General features: G+C 37.6%; 1 protein-coding gene across 3 annotated transcripts in view; it reads right to left on the reverse strand.

Annotated features, from left to right (window-relative positions):
- Window positions 1–672: 672 nt before the first annotated feature.
- The window catches only part of FAM204A (family with sequence similarity 204 member A), a 31,550-nt gene continuing 17,822 nt past the window's right edge, over window positions 673–14,400 (reverse strand). For all 3 annotated transcript variants that reach the window (XM_032312906.1, XM_032312905.1, XM_032312907.1), the window contains exons 7-8: window positions 1,185–1,291; window positions 673–905 (exon numbers count right to left, since the gene is read on the reverse strand). In XM_032312906.1, the coding sequence (XP_032168797.1) occupies window positions 854–905; window positions 1,185–1,291 (159 nt within the window). In that variant the 3' untranslated portion in view covers window positions 673–853. The remainder of the gene's footprint in view (window positions 906–1,184; window positions 1,292–14,400) is intronic.

A 14,400-nucleotide genomic window follows, 5' to 3' on the forward strand; every position in this document is an offset into this window, starting at 1 on the left:
TTAAAAAAAAAAAAAGTAATGGGAAAGAGGAAAAACAATCAAACTGTTCTTAGAAGGTTCCAAGTTGTATGGCCTGGAGTTGTAACTGCCTAGTACAATTATACCCTCTTCTCTTCTAAGAACCATCTCATAATTTAAGGAATGGTAAGGCTGAAAGAGATATTCAGGAAGACATTTCCAGGCAAAGATGAATCATTGTCCAAATACTACATTCTGACCTTTTAAAAATTATTAATATTTTATCTGAAGGTATATAAAAATTAATCAGTTGCTTTCATTATTTGACTATGAAATATCAATTCTACTGCTTCCAATAAAGAACCAGTAATTACTTTTATAACATTAATATAATTAAAGTCATTTATAAAGACAGTATAAACTGAGACTTTCTTGCACTTATGACTAATCCATTATAAACAAACGCCAATCTTAAAAACACGATTCCAGAATAAGTGCAGTTACACTGGATATAGATAAGAAAGAAGAAAGAGCTCAGTGGGTACGCTACACCAGATGAATGAAAAGTACAACTGATTTTATACTGGAGGGTTCAGGTTCAGTAAATAAATAAATAAACACACAAAGTCCTATCCTTTTTCCTGCTACATACGCGGACATTTCTTGTACAAACAACAGAATGCTCCATCTCATTCACTTCAATCTAATCAACTCTTTAGAAAGACTTGAAAAGATTTAATAATCAACTCCCAAATTTTATGCTTATTTTTCCAATTTCTACCAGTTTCCCGACATAGTTAACATAAGCAGGAAAATCTTTTCAGTAAATTGAGCAGTTGGAGACTCAAGCAAAAACCCAAGTCAAGACTCCAACGTCTTGAGGAATTGTGGCAAGCTACATATATCCCATGTTGCTCTTGGTTTCCCATCTCTTCTTTGCTTCAAACCTAAAATAAAGAACATAGAAATCTCAATTTATTTTTGAAATGCTTTCTTAAACATGCTTTCTAAGTGCCACAGTAAAATGAAACATTTCCACACAAAGTAAGTATCAAAAAGGATAAAGAAATGCCTCCATATTTACAGTATGATAAATATGCAGCAAAGATACAAAGAATAAAATGAGTAACAATCACACACAAACTGGACTCATATGATGTATTCCAGGATTTCTGTAATTCCTATGAAGTTATTAGAATTACTACTAAGTCTTAAAACAAACTTACCCCCATGCAAGTTTCTTCTTTTTTCGGGCAACCTGTGAATTTTCAGCATCCTTTTTGGCTTTTACAAAGTTGTGGCAGGCAACCGCCTTAGCAATTTTTACACCAAGCTATGAATTACAAAGGAGAAAACAAAAAAAGTGAAAAAAAAATTCCAGCTAATACAAGAATGACAGTCAGACAAATACTTGAGAACTTATGGGTATGAAAGCCGTAGCTACAAATTAGAAATTCTTATGCTCAGGTTCCCTTGAAGAAGCGAAGTCACGGAATGCACGGAGGAGGCCCGTATTCCCTTACCTCCCGCAGACCCTATACCCTGGTTAGACCAGTCTCCTGGATGGAAATCCTTCCCAAACCGAGGGCCCTCGAGGGTCCACAAGGATATGATGAAGATCTTCAAGCTATTCCAGCATTTCAGTAGGCCAAACAGGAATTTACCCCTGATAAGGCTGCGCAGACTGACAGAGACATCAAGTTTCCTTGCTCTGGGCTAGAATTATAGCAACTCAGTATGGTCACATCAGTTATCTCATGCTGATCAGAAGCTCTGATTGGCAGTCATAGATGTGATTAATAAAACATGGGAAAGCTAATTACTGCTTCATAAACGCACTTGGTATGATGGGCGACAGCTTTTAATTCACTGATAGAAAACAGAATATAGGGGGTGCTAAGAGGCGAGAAGGCCGGGCCTGAGGACCAGAGCACCTAAGTGTTCCCTTTGTGGGCCCCTCTGTTCCTTCTTGGCCTGACACCCATCTGCACCAGTCCTGTAAGGTCCCATTAAAACAAAGCCTCCGACCCACCCTAGCCCGCCCCCCACCCCACCCCTCTGCATTCTTCTCTAAATCAACCTGAAACAGTCTTCCTTTCTGTACTTCTCCAGCCCTTTAGCCTCTATGCCATAACCTACATACAGTTTGCATACTCTACTCTACACAGCTCTCTGGCTGCTGAACTTGCTCAGCAAGTACCTCCGGGACAAGGGGGGTGATCTTCTTGTTGTAGTGGCTCTGATTTTCCAAAATGCCTGCCTACATGGATAGCTCAAAAATAAAAATATCTGTTAAGCACCCAGGTTGAACAACAAAGGCTGAAAATCTCCCTTTTTGTCCCTGGACTCACTCAAATGCGTATGAGTGGACAACAGATGGGAAGACAAGAAAGAAGCCACTGTCAGGCCCAGGTGGTAAAGCCCGAGCTTTAGGGGCCTGCGGGCCAACAGTGAGGCATCGTGGGTGGGTTAAGAGCACGTGTATGAGAAGCCAATTTAGGAAAGTGAGGTTTGACACGCTTGACACTTCTTTTAGCTTATTCTGGAGAACAGTTTCCTTTAGGATGAAACGAACAAGTAGGAATCGAGCACTGCTTAGAGTTGATGAAGGACAGCACACATCGATTTCATTTTCTAGTCCAGGTAAGAATATACATGAAGAATGGAAGCAACCCGACAACCAAACCAGAGTGCTGAACTGGTCAACACCCACAGGAAAACCACTGACCAGAGAAGGATCCACTGCGACTTAGGAGAGCACTTTAGAAAGACTAACTTCGGAGTCCCCAAATTCACACCGATATGACCAGCATCGCAACCTTCATCGTCTTTTTTTCACAAGACAACATTCATTCAACAACTATCATGAGGGCCCAAACGCACTGTTTGGCCAGGCATTGTTCTAGGCGCTAGAGGTACAGCACTGAACAAAAAAAGCTGATCTTCACACTGGGGGCCTAGGCAGAAGGGACTGCCAGTGATGTGAACTGTTTGACTCTTTCAATACTGGTCTCCTTCCCCTGGTTGCCTTTTATTTCCAGTTCTTCATCATAGAAAAGTTCAGATAAGTCAACTAAGAAAAGGCTACAAATCAAAGGGCTTAACAGCAGCACCACCTGAGGAGAAAATACAGCCCGAAAGACGCGGTGGCTATTAATCACGAAGATGGATTCCACCAGAGAAACTCTCCATCTGTCCCTTCTAGTCAGCCATGGCATGGCTGGGCGCTCCTCCACCTCGTGACACCAGCATCTCAGTGCATGACTTTCCAGTTTGGTGCGGAAGAAGAGAAGGATGTGGAGGGTCTCACGTTGGTTCTTAAAGGCTTTCGTCCAGAAGCGACACACATCGTTTCTGCCCACAGTCCTCTGCTCACAACTAGTCACACAGTTCCACCTAAAGTAAAGCGGCTAGGAACGTGGGGGCTGCGGGCTCCCAGGGGAGCAGCAGATGCACCCAATAAACTGTCCACTGTCCTAAAACCCAGCTTGCTACCTGTGTGAAGATGCACGCCTTGTCTCTCCACAGCCCTGCAAAATATTTAGCAACTTCCCTGCCCCCACCCTCCAAAAGGTAAAATGTAGAACTCTGTGTTTTTCTATTTAGCTATATTCCTATGTATTATGTATCAAATGCAAATTTGATATATGATACAGTTTTGCCAAGTCTACCTCCCAACAAAAGTCCCATTTGGCAAGTTTATCTTATATTTAAATTGAGAATATACTTGGAGGATAAAGCAAAAATGGTCTGAACCATATCTGCCATGTACCATTAAGCATGTGAAAAAATTATTTTCTAAAACTGTTGTAAATTTACATGTAGCTTGTATTTTTGACTTACTGAAATTTCCCAACACGGGTTTTTTGGATTGGGGATGGATAAGCCGAAGAGTGATACCTCAATGTGTTTGATTTAAATGGGACTCATCATCTCAACATGGTCACACACCCTAAGAAAGTAAAAGCTTTTAGTTTTCTGGCAACGTTTAGGCCAGACCAGCACAATCAGCATCACAGTAAGGATTTAGAGCATATATTTCATAAGGCATATATAAATTTATTAAAAATAATTCATTAAAATGTATAAGACACATATTTACATGAGAGGGCTCCATCATTTCTGTGGACTAAGTAGATAATAATAAATGTCCAGGAATACAGGTAATACTTCCAAACAGACCTGTCTGTATAAAAGGTATATTTTCCAACTATATTTTGCCTTGGGTTAGGTTAAATGAAATATTCTTCAACTGATAAACATTCAACAAGCCTCGTTTATGTATTTTACAGAAAGAATCTCTTAACTTGTAATGATGATGAAAAGTCCTATCAATTTTGTGTCCTTCACATGCTTAAAATGTGTTTCACTTATTCCTAGGGAGAAAGAAAAAAGAACAGAAATATTTGGAAATATGAAAGGATAATAAGATCTTCTATGGAAGAGACAGTTGAGAAGAAACTCATTTTCCCAGGCAAGATGACTAACCCGAGCTCCCGAAGATAAAAGAATATCGTGCTATGTTTCAGTATTATAAATAATATAGGCCAACAAGAATCCCCCTTTCACTTCTGTAAAAAGAAAAATGCATCTTCATGCCCAAAGTAAACATCACAAAAGCTTGGTCAATGGTTTTCATATTTAAAAAAAAAAAAATGTTTTGGGTCATCAGATAACTACAGCAACCCAGTGTGGAAAGAAAATGTTTTAAATGAATAAAAATATATACAGAATTTCTTGTATGTGTAGCCAAAGTATCAGCATTTTCCATATAGAACATCCAATATTTTGCTGCATTTTAATTAAGGTGTCTAAACATTATCACAAAGAACTGCAAATTGGTCAGAGCAAGCGGTAAGGAAAATTAAGCTCTAAAGGCTTTTTATCACCATATTTCAGGAACCAAGGGTGTAAAATGTTCTAATTTGGGATATATTAAAAGCCATAAAAGGTCTTTCAAAAAGATTAATGGTACTTTGCTTGGATTTAAGATAAGGGCTTTAGCTGGTTGGAAAAGCAGGGCCCTGGCTGGACCCTTGGGGCATTCATCTTTACAGCCACTTGGAAGATTTGTAAAAGCGTCTGCATAACCTCAAGCAAATGCACGGTGACATTTTTTTAATTCCTTTCAATTTTACAGGTTTAGCATGTGTAAATCATATTGGGTTGTAAAACAGACATAATGGAGCATCTTGTAACATAGTAGAGATTTTTAAAAGACAAACTTTCAAAATCAAGTTGGTTTTTCCGGCTAAACCTGTGCCATTCCAAAGTTTGCTGATAATCATTTGAGGCATCTGATTCAAACAGCTTCATCTAGTGTAACTGTAAACTTCTTATCCATTTCATAAAATATTTTACTCATCTCAAAATTACTAGCTCGTAACAGATTTATGAAGTTTTCTTCCCTTTTGAACACTTTCAAGGCACTTATTTAAAAATACCAATTATCATACTTTAACTTTTTATGGAATAATAGGTCTCTATGAAAAATATTTATGCCATTCTCTTTTGTTCTTTAATTAAATGAAAACAGATGTTTTCTGAAGTAAAGCGGAACCATTACTGGAGTACTTAAAGTGTTAAGGTCTTTAATTTTTATATCAGTTTGGTCGACAATTCCTGATTGTCTTTACTCAAGCTCAACATTAATGTCAAGCAAGTTACCTAGGAGACGAAAGAGATCAAAGAGACAAAAACCCCTCCAATGTCTGATTAATCAAGCCTGCAAACAGCTTATTTCTTTTAGCCTGCATGCAAGTATGAAAATGAGATTCTGGGAGCCGAACATTGTGCAGATTTGTTCATTCTTATCAGAACAAAGCCAGCGGCAGCTTATTTCATGGATCATTGGCACTGTCATCAGTGCTACACAGAACGGGTGACAGCTCCTCATTTTGAGGCTTGAACAAAATTAGCAAAAAGTCGGCACAAATTAGCCTCTCATCTTTTTGGTAATATGACATTATTCATTTACTTTTTATCCAATTTTTAATTTTTTCCTTGTCAGCTATCCCTTTCTAGTGTCTCTTGCATGGCATCATAAAATGCCTTCATAAAAACAAGCACAGAAATAGCCAAAGTTGAAATAACATGGAAAGTTCAAAAAGCAAATAAGAAAAAGCTCTTCCAGTGACTGATGACGCTTCTTGTTTTTTACAACTTTCAAAACTCTGCGCTAATATTGATAAATGGCTCAGAACACCACGCAGCTAAGGAGTTTTGGGAAATCAGTGGTAAATTTCAACAAACAATATGATGTGGCTTCACTCAAACTACAATGTAATGTGGCGACATGTTGTAGTAAATCTGGGGTGTCTGCACTGGGACTGGGTCCTCTCCGTGGTCACACCTGAGATGCCAAAGCTGTGATGTCTGCAAACAGGCCACGCGCTCTCCAGTCACCTTCTACATCAAGTCGTCTTCTGTTACACAAACAAACTAATTTCACTGTCATCTTAAAATGTGCACGCACGGGTTTACACGTTTGTGTGCTACACCTATCTGTATGTGTTCAATTGTAGAAACACCTATTACTTATTTTTATACCCTCAACTGTCTAGGAGTTAGAGCCAAGTAGTTTTTATACTTCCAAGCATAAGCCACCAAATTCTATTTTTCAAACACATCACAAAGATATTTATATTTAGCCATATCATATATACCGGGAGTACGTGTGTACACATATACACACTCATATATGATTCATCTGCAATTTATAGAAATAGTATGTGTTTGGTCCATGAGGTGTAAAGAAGATATACTTTGCTTCCTCAACTCAACTTTGATTTCACAGTGAAATAGTTTATATAACACCTGTTTTAATGATGACTATTAAGGCTTCAAATTATATGTAGATTACAGTAATCCAAAGGAGAGCGAAAAGATGTTATACTGTTGAAATTAGTCCTGGATATAGACATTTATATTCAAGCAACTTATCCCATTCATAAGGGAAAAAAAGCATTAAAAAATTAACCATAAGCTGTTAGATGCTTTACACAGCCCCCATAAGAAAGACAGTTTTTTTTTTAAAGAACTGTAGTACTGTTTTCAGCAATTTCTTTATCTCTGTTCTTCTAAGTAAGAAAGCTTATTAACAAGCTTTGAACTTAAAATCACATTTACAATAATGTGCCATCAACAGTTTTATAAGCTAATTAGAAAAAGATTAATTAATGACTGGCTGCTAATAAAATGGCAATCATGAAGAAAGAAACCAAGGGTGCTAAGCTTCAACTACCACCAATTAAGAGCTAATTACAAACAAATTATATATGTGTTTTGCTGTGGGCTTTAATTTACTAAAATGGTTTTAATTAAAAGAGAAAACATGCTGATTAATTGAACTGCAGAAAAAATCTACAGTATAAACTGTGCTTTGTCTGTCTCTTTAATTAGACTTGTAACATCTGAAATCTTTTCTTAAGATTTGTTAAAGCACAGATAAACATAATTAAAAGAGAGCATAAGGAACACCATTCTAGGTGATCACCCAATCATACAGAAAAGGTTAAAAGAAGACATCCTCAACGCAAGGAGATCTAAGCAGGCACACCTAAAAACCTGAGAGGAAAACCTATCACTCGGCCCCATTTTTATTTTTCTTATATTAATATGCTCCAACTTCAAGGCTATACACAATTTTTTATGGGAATGAATATGTCTTTAAACTCAATGTAAAGGAATTCAAACAGCTAGACCTTCCCTTACCAGGAGAGGCACAGCTTATTTCCCATACAGTCCGCTAACTGTTCATCTATATGAAATTACTGAAATTACTTCTAAGACTAAGAAGAACAAGGCTTCAAAGAATTAAAATCACCATTTAAAAAGCCCCCCGGACTATGCTCAGAGTATGGAATGATAGACAGAAGAACACTTAAATTAAGAAACCACTGAGAAATGACCAAAGTTAATGAAAGTCAGTCAGTTCTAGATGATCCTTACCAGACACACAGCCCCCACAGCAGAGAAGGCCCAGCCTCCCCAGGTGGCTGAGCACACCGCGGCCAGCAGAAGGCCGTTCCGAGAGGGCTTTTCTCTCCCCAGTGTCCTAGATGCCTTTCCGCTGCGTATCAGGGAAACACACCACAAAGAAAATGGTTCTAAACTCTCCTAACTGGAAATAGGAAACAAACAAAAAGAAACCCAAAGAAAAAGTAAAGGACAGAAGGCAGGGCAGTAACATTTCAAAGACAGACACAAAAAATACTTGGCAGACATTTAGATGTATTTGTATGAAATAATGTATTCTTCACCTACACCTTCTGTTATTAGCAACAAAAATAATATCCTTCCTTGAAATGGATATTTTAGAGTCTCTCTCTCTATATATATAATATTTAATGCATTATATTTTGTATACCCAATCTTTAGTGGTAAGAGATTACAATAATTAAGAAAACAGAGTATGTACCATCTTTCTTAGAGTCACACATTCCAATGATAAATTCTTACAATAGCTAACTGGAATGTACATTCAGTTTCGTATCTGAATGAACTGTTTTACCTTTGGAAACATGGTTGTTAAGATATTTCTACCCAAAAAAAGTATTCACGAAAATGAAAAGAAAATAATTTTGCTCTCTGGATTATAGCCTAAAAGAGCTCAGAATGTCAAGATTTGCTTCATTGTAATATATTTTTCAATTCAGCTTTTTTTTTTTTGTATGTAATACAAACAATTAGAGCTTTGAAAATAGCACTGACAAAAAGTAACTTTAAACTTACCAAGTTTGACAGAATCTTTATTTCAACAATTTAAACAAATACATCAATTCTGAATGCTACGCATGATAATGTTCCAGGTACTCTGACAGGTAAATCTGCCAAAACCGCATTATCTGGGGAGAGTGGGGCGATTCAAGTTCTTATTCCATTAAGACAGCACCACATGTACATCAACATAAAACTAAAACCCAAGATGAAAAGAGTAAACTGTAGCCAGAGTCCTCTCAGAGAAACTAAAGCCAAACAATGCAGCGCACTGGAAAAATTCTGAACGCGACAGCAATTGCAGGAGCATTCACGGCATCTCTGAGAAAGGACCCCTTCTTAGACGGGAACCTAAAATGCAGTAACGATCTCCTCCAATGTATATTTGCCCCTCTTCGATGAGAATGCCTTCAGATTTTTTTAGGAAATTGCTCTAGAAACAGAGCTCAGGCTACAAATTAATGATCTCCCCAAATCAGAGAGCATTCTGTTTATTTAACTAGAAAAGAACACGACTCAATTCAAACATTAGTGCTTTTCTTTTTTTAAAGGCCATTCCCATCTTTGTTATTTAAATATTAACAAACTACCCATATTTCAACATTATGAACTTTACCTATGTTTCGGTGCCAAACACTATCCTACTGGAGTCATTTACAGAAAAAGTAATTTTTAAGGACTTTTAGCTATACAAAGTTCAAACAAAATTCACAGACAATCTCTCTCATTCATTTCTACTCTGACACTGTACAGTTATAAAAGAAATCAATCTGAGCAATCTATCTAGATAGCGGAGACGTGATCCACTCCATAGCAGAAACTCACTGCTGCCAAACCAAGGGGGTCTCATTTACCTACAGCAGGCTAACGCCAGAGAAAATTCTCTTTCCAAAATGTGACATTCAACCTAAGTGTTGCCTACTTAATTTAATCTAGGCTTTAGCACTTAATTTTAAAATATATGTCTCTACTCATTTCTATTAACTGGTATAATTTGAAATATAAAAAAGAAAATATGTCATGAAAGACCAGTACCAAAGGATGGAATTTTTAAGGATCACTATCAATGAATGCAATGTACTTCCAATCCAGGCCTTAGGTTAACAAGCCACAAATACGCTCAGATATTCTGTGCGCATGTAAAACTGATATAATATTTTTTTAAAAACAACTTTCTTTTAAAACCAGAACAGTTTCATCATTTTGACACAAACCCAAGTATATTATTCCACTATCTCTCCTCCAAGACTGTTAATGACAAAGAAGTTTTAATCAACAGGAGGGACAGTCCCAAGGCAACTATATTACTACATGACAAAAACCAAAGATGTCAGCAGAATCTACGCTTCAAACATACGAATTTGAGCTGTCCCCTCAAACCAGAAAATATGCATCCTTGATGTGATCGTTAATTTAAGGGAATGTGATTCTGGAAAATACGTATTTGCTCTGCCACAATGCTAGCGCATGGACAAACGGCATACGGTTGTTTTTGTTTTTGTTTTTTGAGGAACAATTTTCAAGGCCCATTCGCAGGCACAGTCCTACTTTTGGCTTCCTTTTTTTCAATATTGATGCTGCCCTATTGGTTTCACAGGCTTAAAAATGTTAAACATCAAAAATTAGTTTCACTTATTACGGTTGGAAAAGGCTTTAAGAACTCTGGGATCTGTGCCTCTGAGCAAGGGCTTTATCAGCAGGTCCCAGTCACTGCTTCTTGAAAAAAGAAAACGGAACTGATTAAAAACCAATATACCTGATTTCCAAAAGGACACCTACCATGCACTTATACAGTTAATTCATAAAGGGTTTCTGCCCCAAACTCACAATTACTTACTTCTCAAAATCCCATCTCTCATATCCACGGTGATTGGCACCAAGGGGATAAATAGAAAAAATTAAATCTCAAACTAAACTCTTTATTCAAGAATTCCATCTTGATTACTTTAGTTATTCTTCACGGGTGTTTAATGAACACAGCATCGGTGTCTTTCGAAAGTCTGTGTCTGAACAGCAAACACTTTCCAAATGTTTTGCCATTTACACAAGGAAAAGAATAGAATACATTTTATTTTTTCTCCTAAACAGAATTCTTTAAGCCCACCCTAAATAAGTTTAATTTATTTTACTAGAATCAGGCATTATATTTGTATGGAAGTTAAAAAAACAAAACACTTGAGAAAAAGGTTTATTATCCTTGCAAGTGATGGAAATATCCTTTATTTCTGAAGCAACCTCATTTATCACAAAGGTCATAGGAAATAACACTCTTAAAATAAAAAATACCTAGTCAGTGCTATGCAATTCTCATTTCTACAAGAGCAGTATAACAAAACCAAACACAAAAAAAGAAACCTAATATCCTGAAAGAAAACACGCATCTCTGAGGCTGGTAAGGAGCTACTTCTGTACATTCTGACACGCAGCTTCCAACGGCAGAGGAAGGAAAGCTCACGCATGATCCCTGACGAAGCAGCTAAGGAGGGACTCACATGAGGCTGCTACTGAGCACAAGGCCAGGGTGACCCCATCCCCTCCCAGTGCCTCATTTAAAAAACTATATCCAGTTCTCAACTGTCCAGGTTTTACTGCAAGATTTAATAAATACGCAAAAGATTACATAATTCAATATCTCATTTAAGACAAATTTTAGGTCTGCTTTGCCAGGTAAAGATGAAAAGTACAATCTAATAATGTTTTAAAAATCTAGTTTGGCAACCACCACCACAGTAACTGTCCCAAACAGGAAAAGAATCAGCAGTCGATGCTAAAACTAGTAGCTAAAGTATAATGACAGAAGATTTACCTAGTCTCAAATTATCTCCCATCTCTCCAGGAGATACTTATTAACTACATATGGGAAAACAGTAACATTATAATGTGGAGAACCTGGCCTTAATCAAAAGCTCAAAGTAACATCATCAATAAATGGGGCAAACAGAAATCATGTGCCTCCTGATATCTTGCATTGAGAAGAACACAGCATCATTTCTGTGATATTCCTGCCAAAAATGCATGAGGAAATAGCAGACAAACCAAAACTGAAAGGCATTCTACAAAATAATTAGCCTCTATTGCTCAAAAATGTTACCGTGCTGAGAAGTAAAGACAGACTAAAGAACTTTCCAGATTAAAGAAAAATAGAGACGTGACAACAAAATGAAATGTCCTAGACCTAGAAAAAGAAACTATCCTTTCCTCTATAAAGGAAATCAGTGAGACATTTGCAAATCTAAATGAGGTATATAAGTTGGAATGAATGACAAAGAAAATATTAAATGTTAACATCTTGGGTACCTAGGTGAAGGTAAAAAGAAAATCTTTGCAACTTTCTGAAAGTCCAAAATTATTTCAATATAAAACTTTTTTTTAAAAAAGTCAAATGTAAGCAACTCTTAAAATTTCAGCATTACTAACTTACCTAGAAAACACACAGAGGCTGCAGTGAAGTAAATGCTTCTCTCTGAATTCCCCTTGCCTCAGATGGGGGTGAAAACCAACAGAAAAAGACAAAAAGAAGAATAGCCAGCCATACATGGGTCATGTGGAGCCCACATTATAATGCTGCAGACTAGGCCTTGCTTTATTCCTTCTTGTTACTAAGCCAAGATCTGAGAAAACTTACAGACCTTGAGCCTCTGGCTGAGTCACAGTCAGCCTGTTATTTGGTAGAGATTACAAAATACACCACTCTCAGGTCTTCCAAAAGGAAGAATGGACAAACAATGACATGGGGACATCAGTTTGTTGAGTCCTATGATCCATGGGGGAGAGGTAAAGACGAAGAAGTCTACAGTGTTTCTGAAAACAATCAGGAAGCCAAACCCTAAGGCCTTGCTGGTTTTACTATGCTTCTATCCTTAGCTTTACTGGAACTACACAGTCATCCCGAGATCAGCCACATGCTAATGGTACAGCATTTGCTGGAGAGCAGTCACAAATACCCACAATTTTTAAAGGGATTCAAGAGACACCTGCTCAAACATGAGGCACAACATGGACCTAAGTGGTGCCTTTAAGGACCGGTTCTCCAGAAAGTTTTGCTTCTCACCCAAATAAGGTGGATATCCAGAGAAAGCTGCCAACAGCTTCCACACGATGTGACCAAGACTAATGACTGGTGTTGCTGCCCTATGTGCCTTTCAGATTCTGAAAGCCGACCAATGCCTTCAGCCACTCCCTCCATCATACGCCCTACTGTGCCCACTCCTCCCCATCCCTGCAGCCATATCTACCCTCCCCACTGGACTCTCGTCCAAGCTCCAAAGCATGTCCCTCCCCATCCTTCTCTGACATTTCAGGGTCAACTCCCCAAAATCTGAAGATGAGATCTAATGATACAATTTGCTATACTGTATATACTTGCAGGCTACCCAAGAAACTTAACTACTACGTCTAACAACAGTTCTATGGAAAAATAATTTCCAGGTACCAAAACCATACCAACAAACATTAAGTGCTCTACTGTTGAACAGAACTTTAAAGATGGTCTTTAACACAAAGCTGATGTTTAGAGGTAAGTGCCAGGTATATACCAAGCTAAAGAAGCCACTATGATAACTGCCAAATGACACTTAAATCCTATGGGGGTTGTGGTACCATTCAACATACTATCAAATTCATTTTATCAAAATGTAACAGGGGTGCATGGATGGCACAGTCATTAAGTGTCCGACTCAGTTAAGGCTCAGGTCATGATCTTAGGGTCTGCTTAAGATTCTTTCTCCCTCTTCCTCTGCCCCCTCCCCCACTCCGTGTTTGCACACCTGAACACATGTGCGCTCTTTCTTGCAAAAATAAATAAATCTTTAAAAATATGTAATGCCTAAATCATTCTATTTGAAAACAGAGTGATAAAATGCCATTATATCCAATGAATGTTATAATCAATAAAATCAAAATATGGCTCCTTTAAAAAAGAAAGAGAGCAAATATCGAAGCATAAGAAATATCATAAGCTGAAAAGGGAAGAATGACTCTTCCAAAGAAAAAGTAAACATTAAATTTTTAAAATATCACTTTTTGAAAGGTCCCCTAACTGCCATTTATGCTGCTTCTTGCCTAAGTCCTAAACTCAAGCTCCAACCCTCATAATTTCCTGAAGATTAGCCATTTAATAAATAAGCACAAATACATAGACATGTTACAAACAGAAGTATTTACTGTGTCAACTGATCTTAAAGGTTTGTGGGAAAAAAGATGACTTCTGAATCCTGAAGCCCCACTTCTGAACTTCATTTCCCTACATAAAAACATATAGCTTACAAGATACTTATGCCCAGCACCCAAAAATAGGAAACAAACCAACAAACAGCAATCAACAGTGGTTTTTGTCACTAGCAGATGGAACAGCAAAACGGTTCTTCCACAGAAGAATTTACTAAAATAGTTAAGTTTGTCATTAGTCTCGATTTAAAACAAATGCTCACCTGGAGGTGAGTAAGAAAGAACAGGGCACGTGGCCAGCCATTTGCACAGGTGACTGCTGGTGCTCTCTAGGTAATTAAACCCCAGGGAGTGTAGTTTAAGAGTAAGGTGAAGAACATAGGGATACACTAAAAAAGAAAGCTATGGTAGAACTCTTTCCCTAAAAAGGACAAAAAAGAATCACAACAACACAACATATGCTGAGATGAGCTCTTTACTCAATGTGTGACTTTGCCTAGTGACATCCAGCAGCGAATGTAGAAATATCTCCCATGAAAGGTGCAAGCGAGAACCTTC

This window comes from Mustela erminea, chromosome 14 (genome assembly GCF_009829155.1).
Source record: "Mustela erminea isolate mMusErm1 chromosome 14, mMusErm1.Pri, whole genome shotgun sequence".
NCBI lineage: Eukaryota > Metazoa > Chordata > Mammalia > Carnivora > Mustelidae > Mustela > Mustela erminea.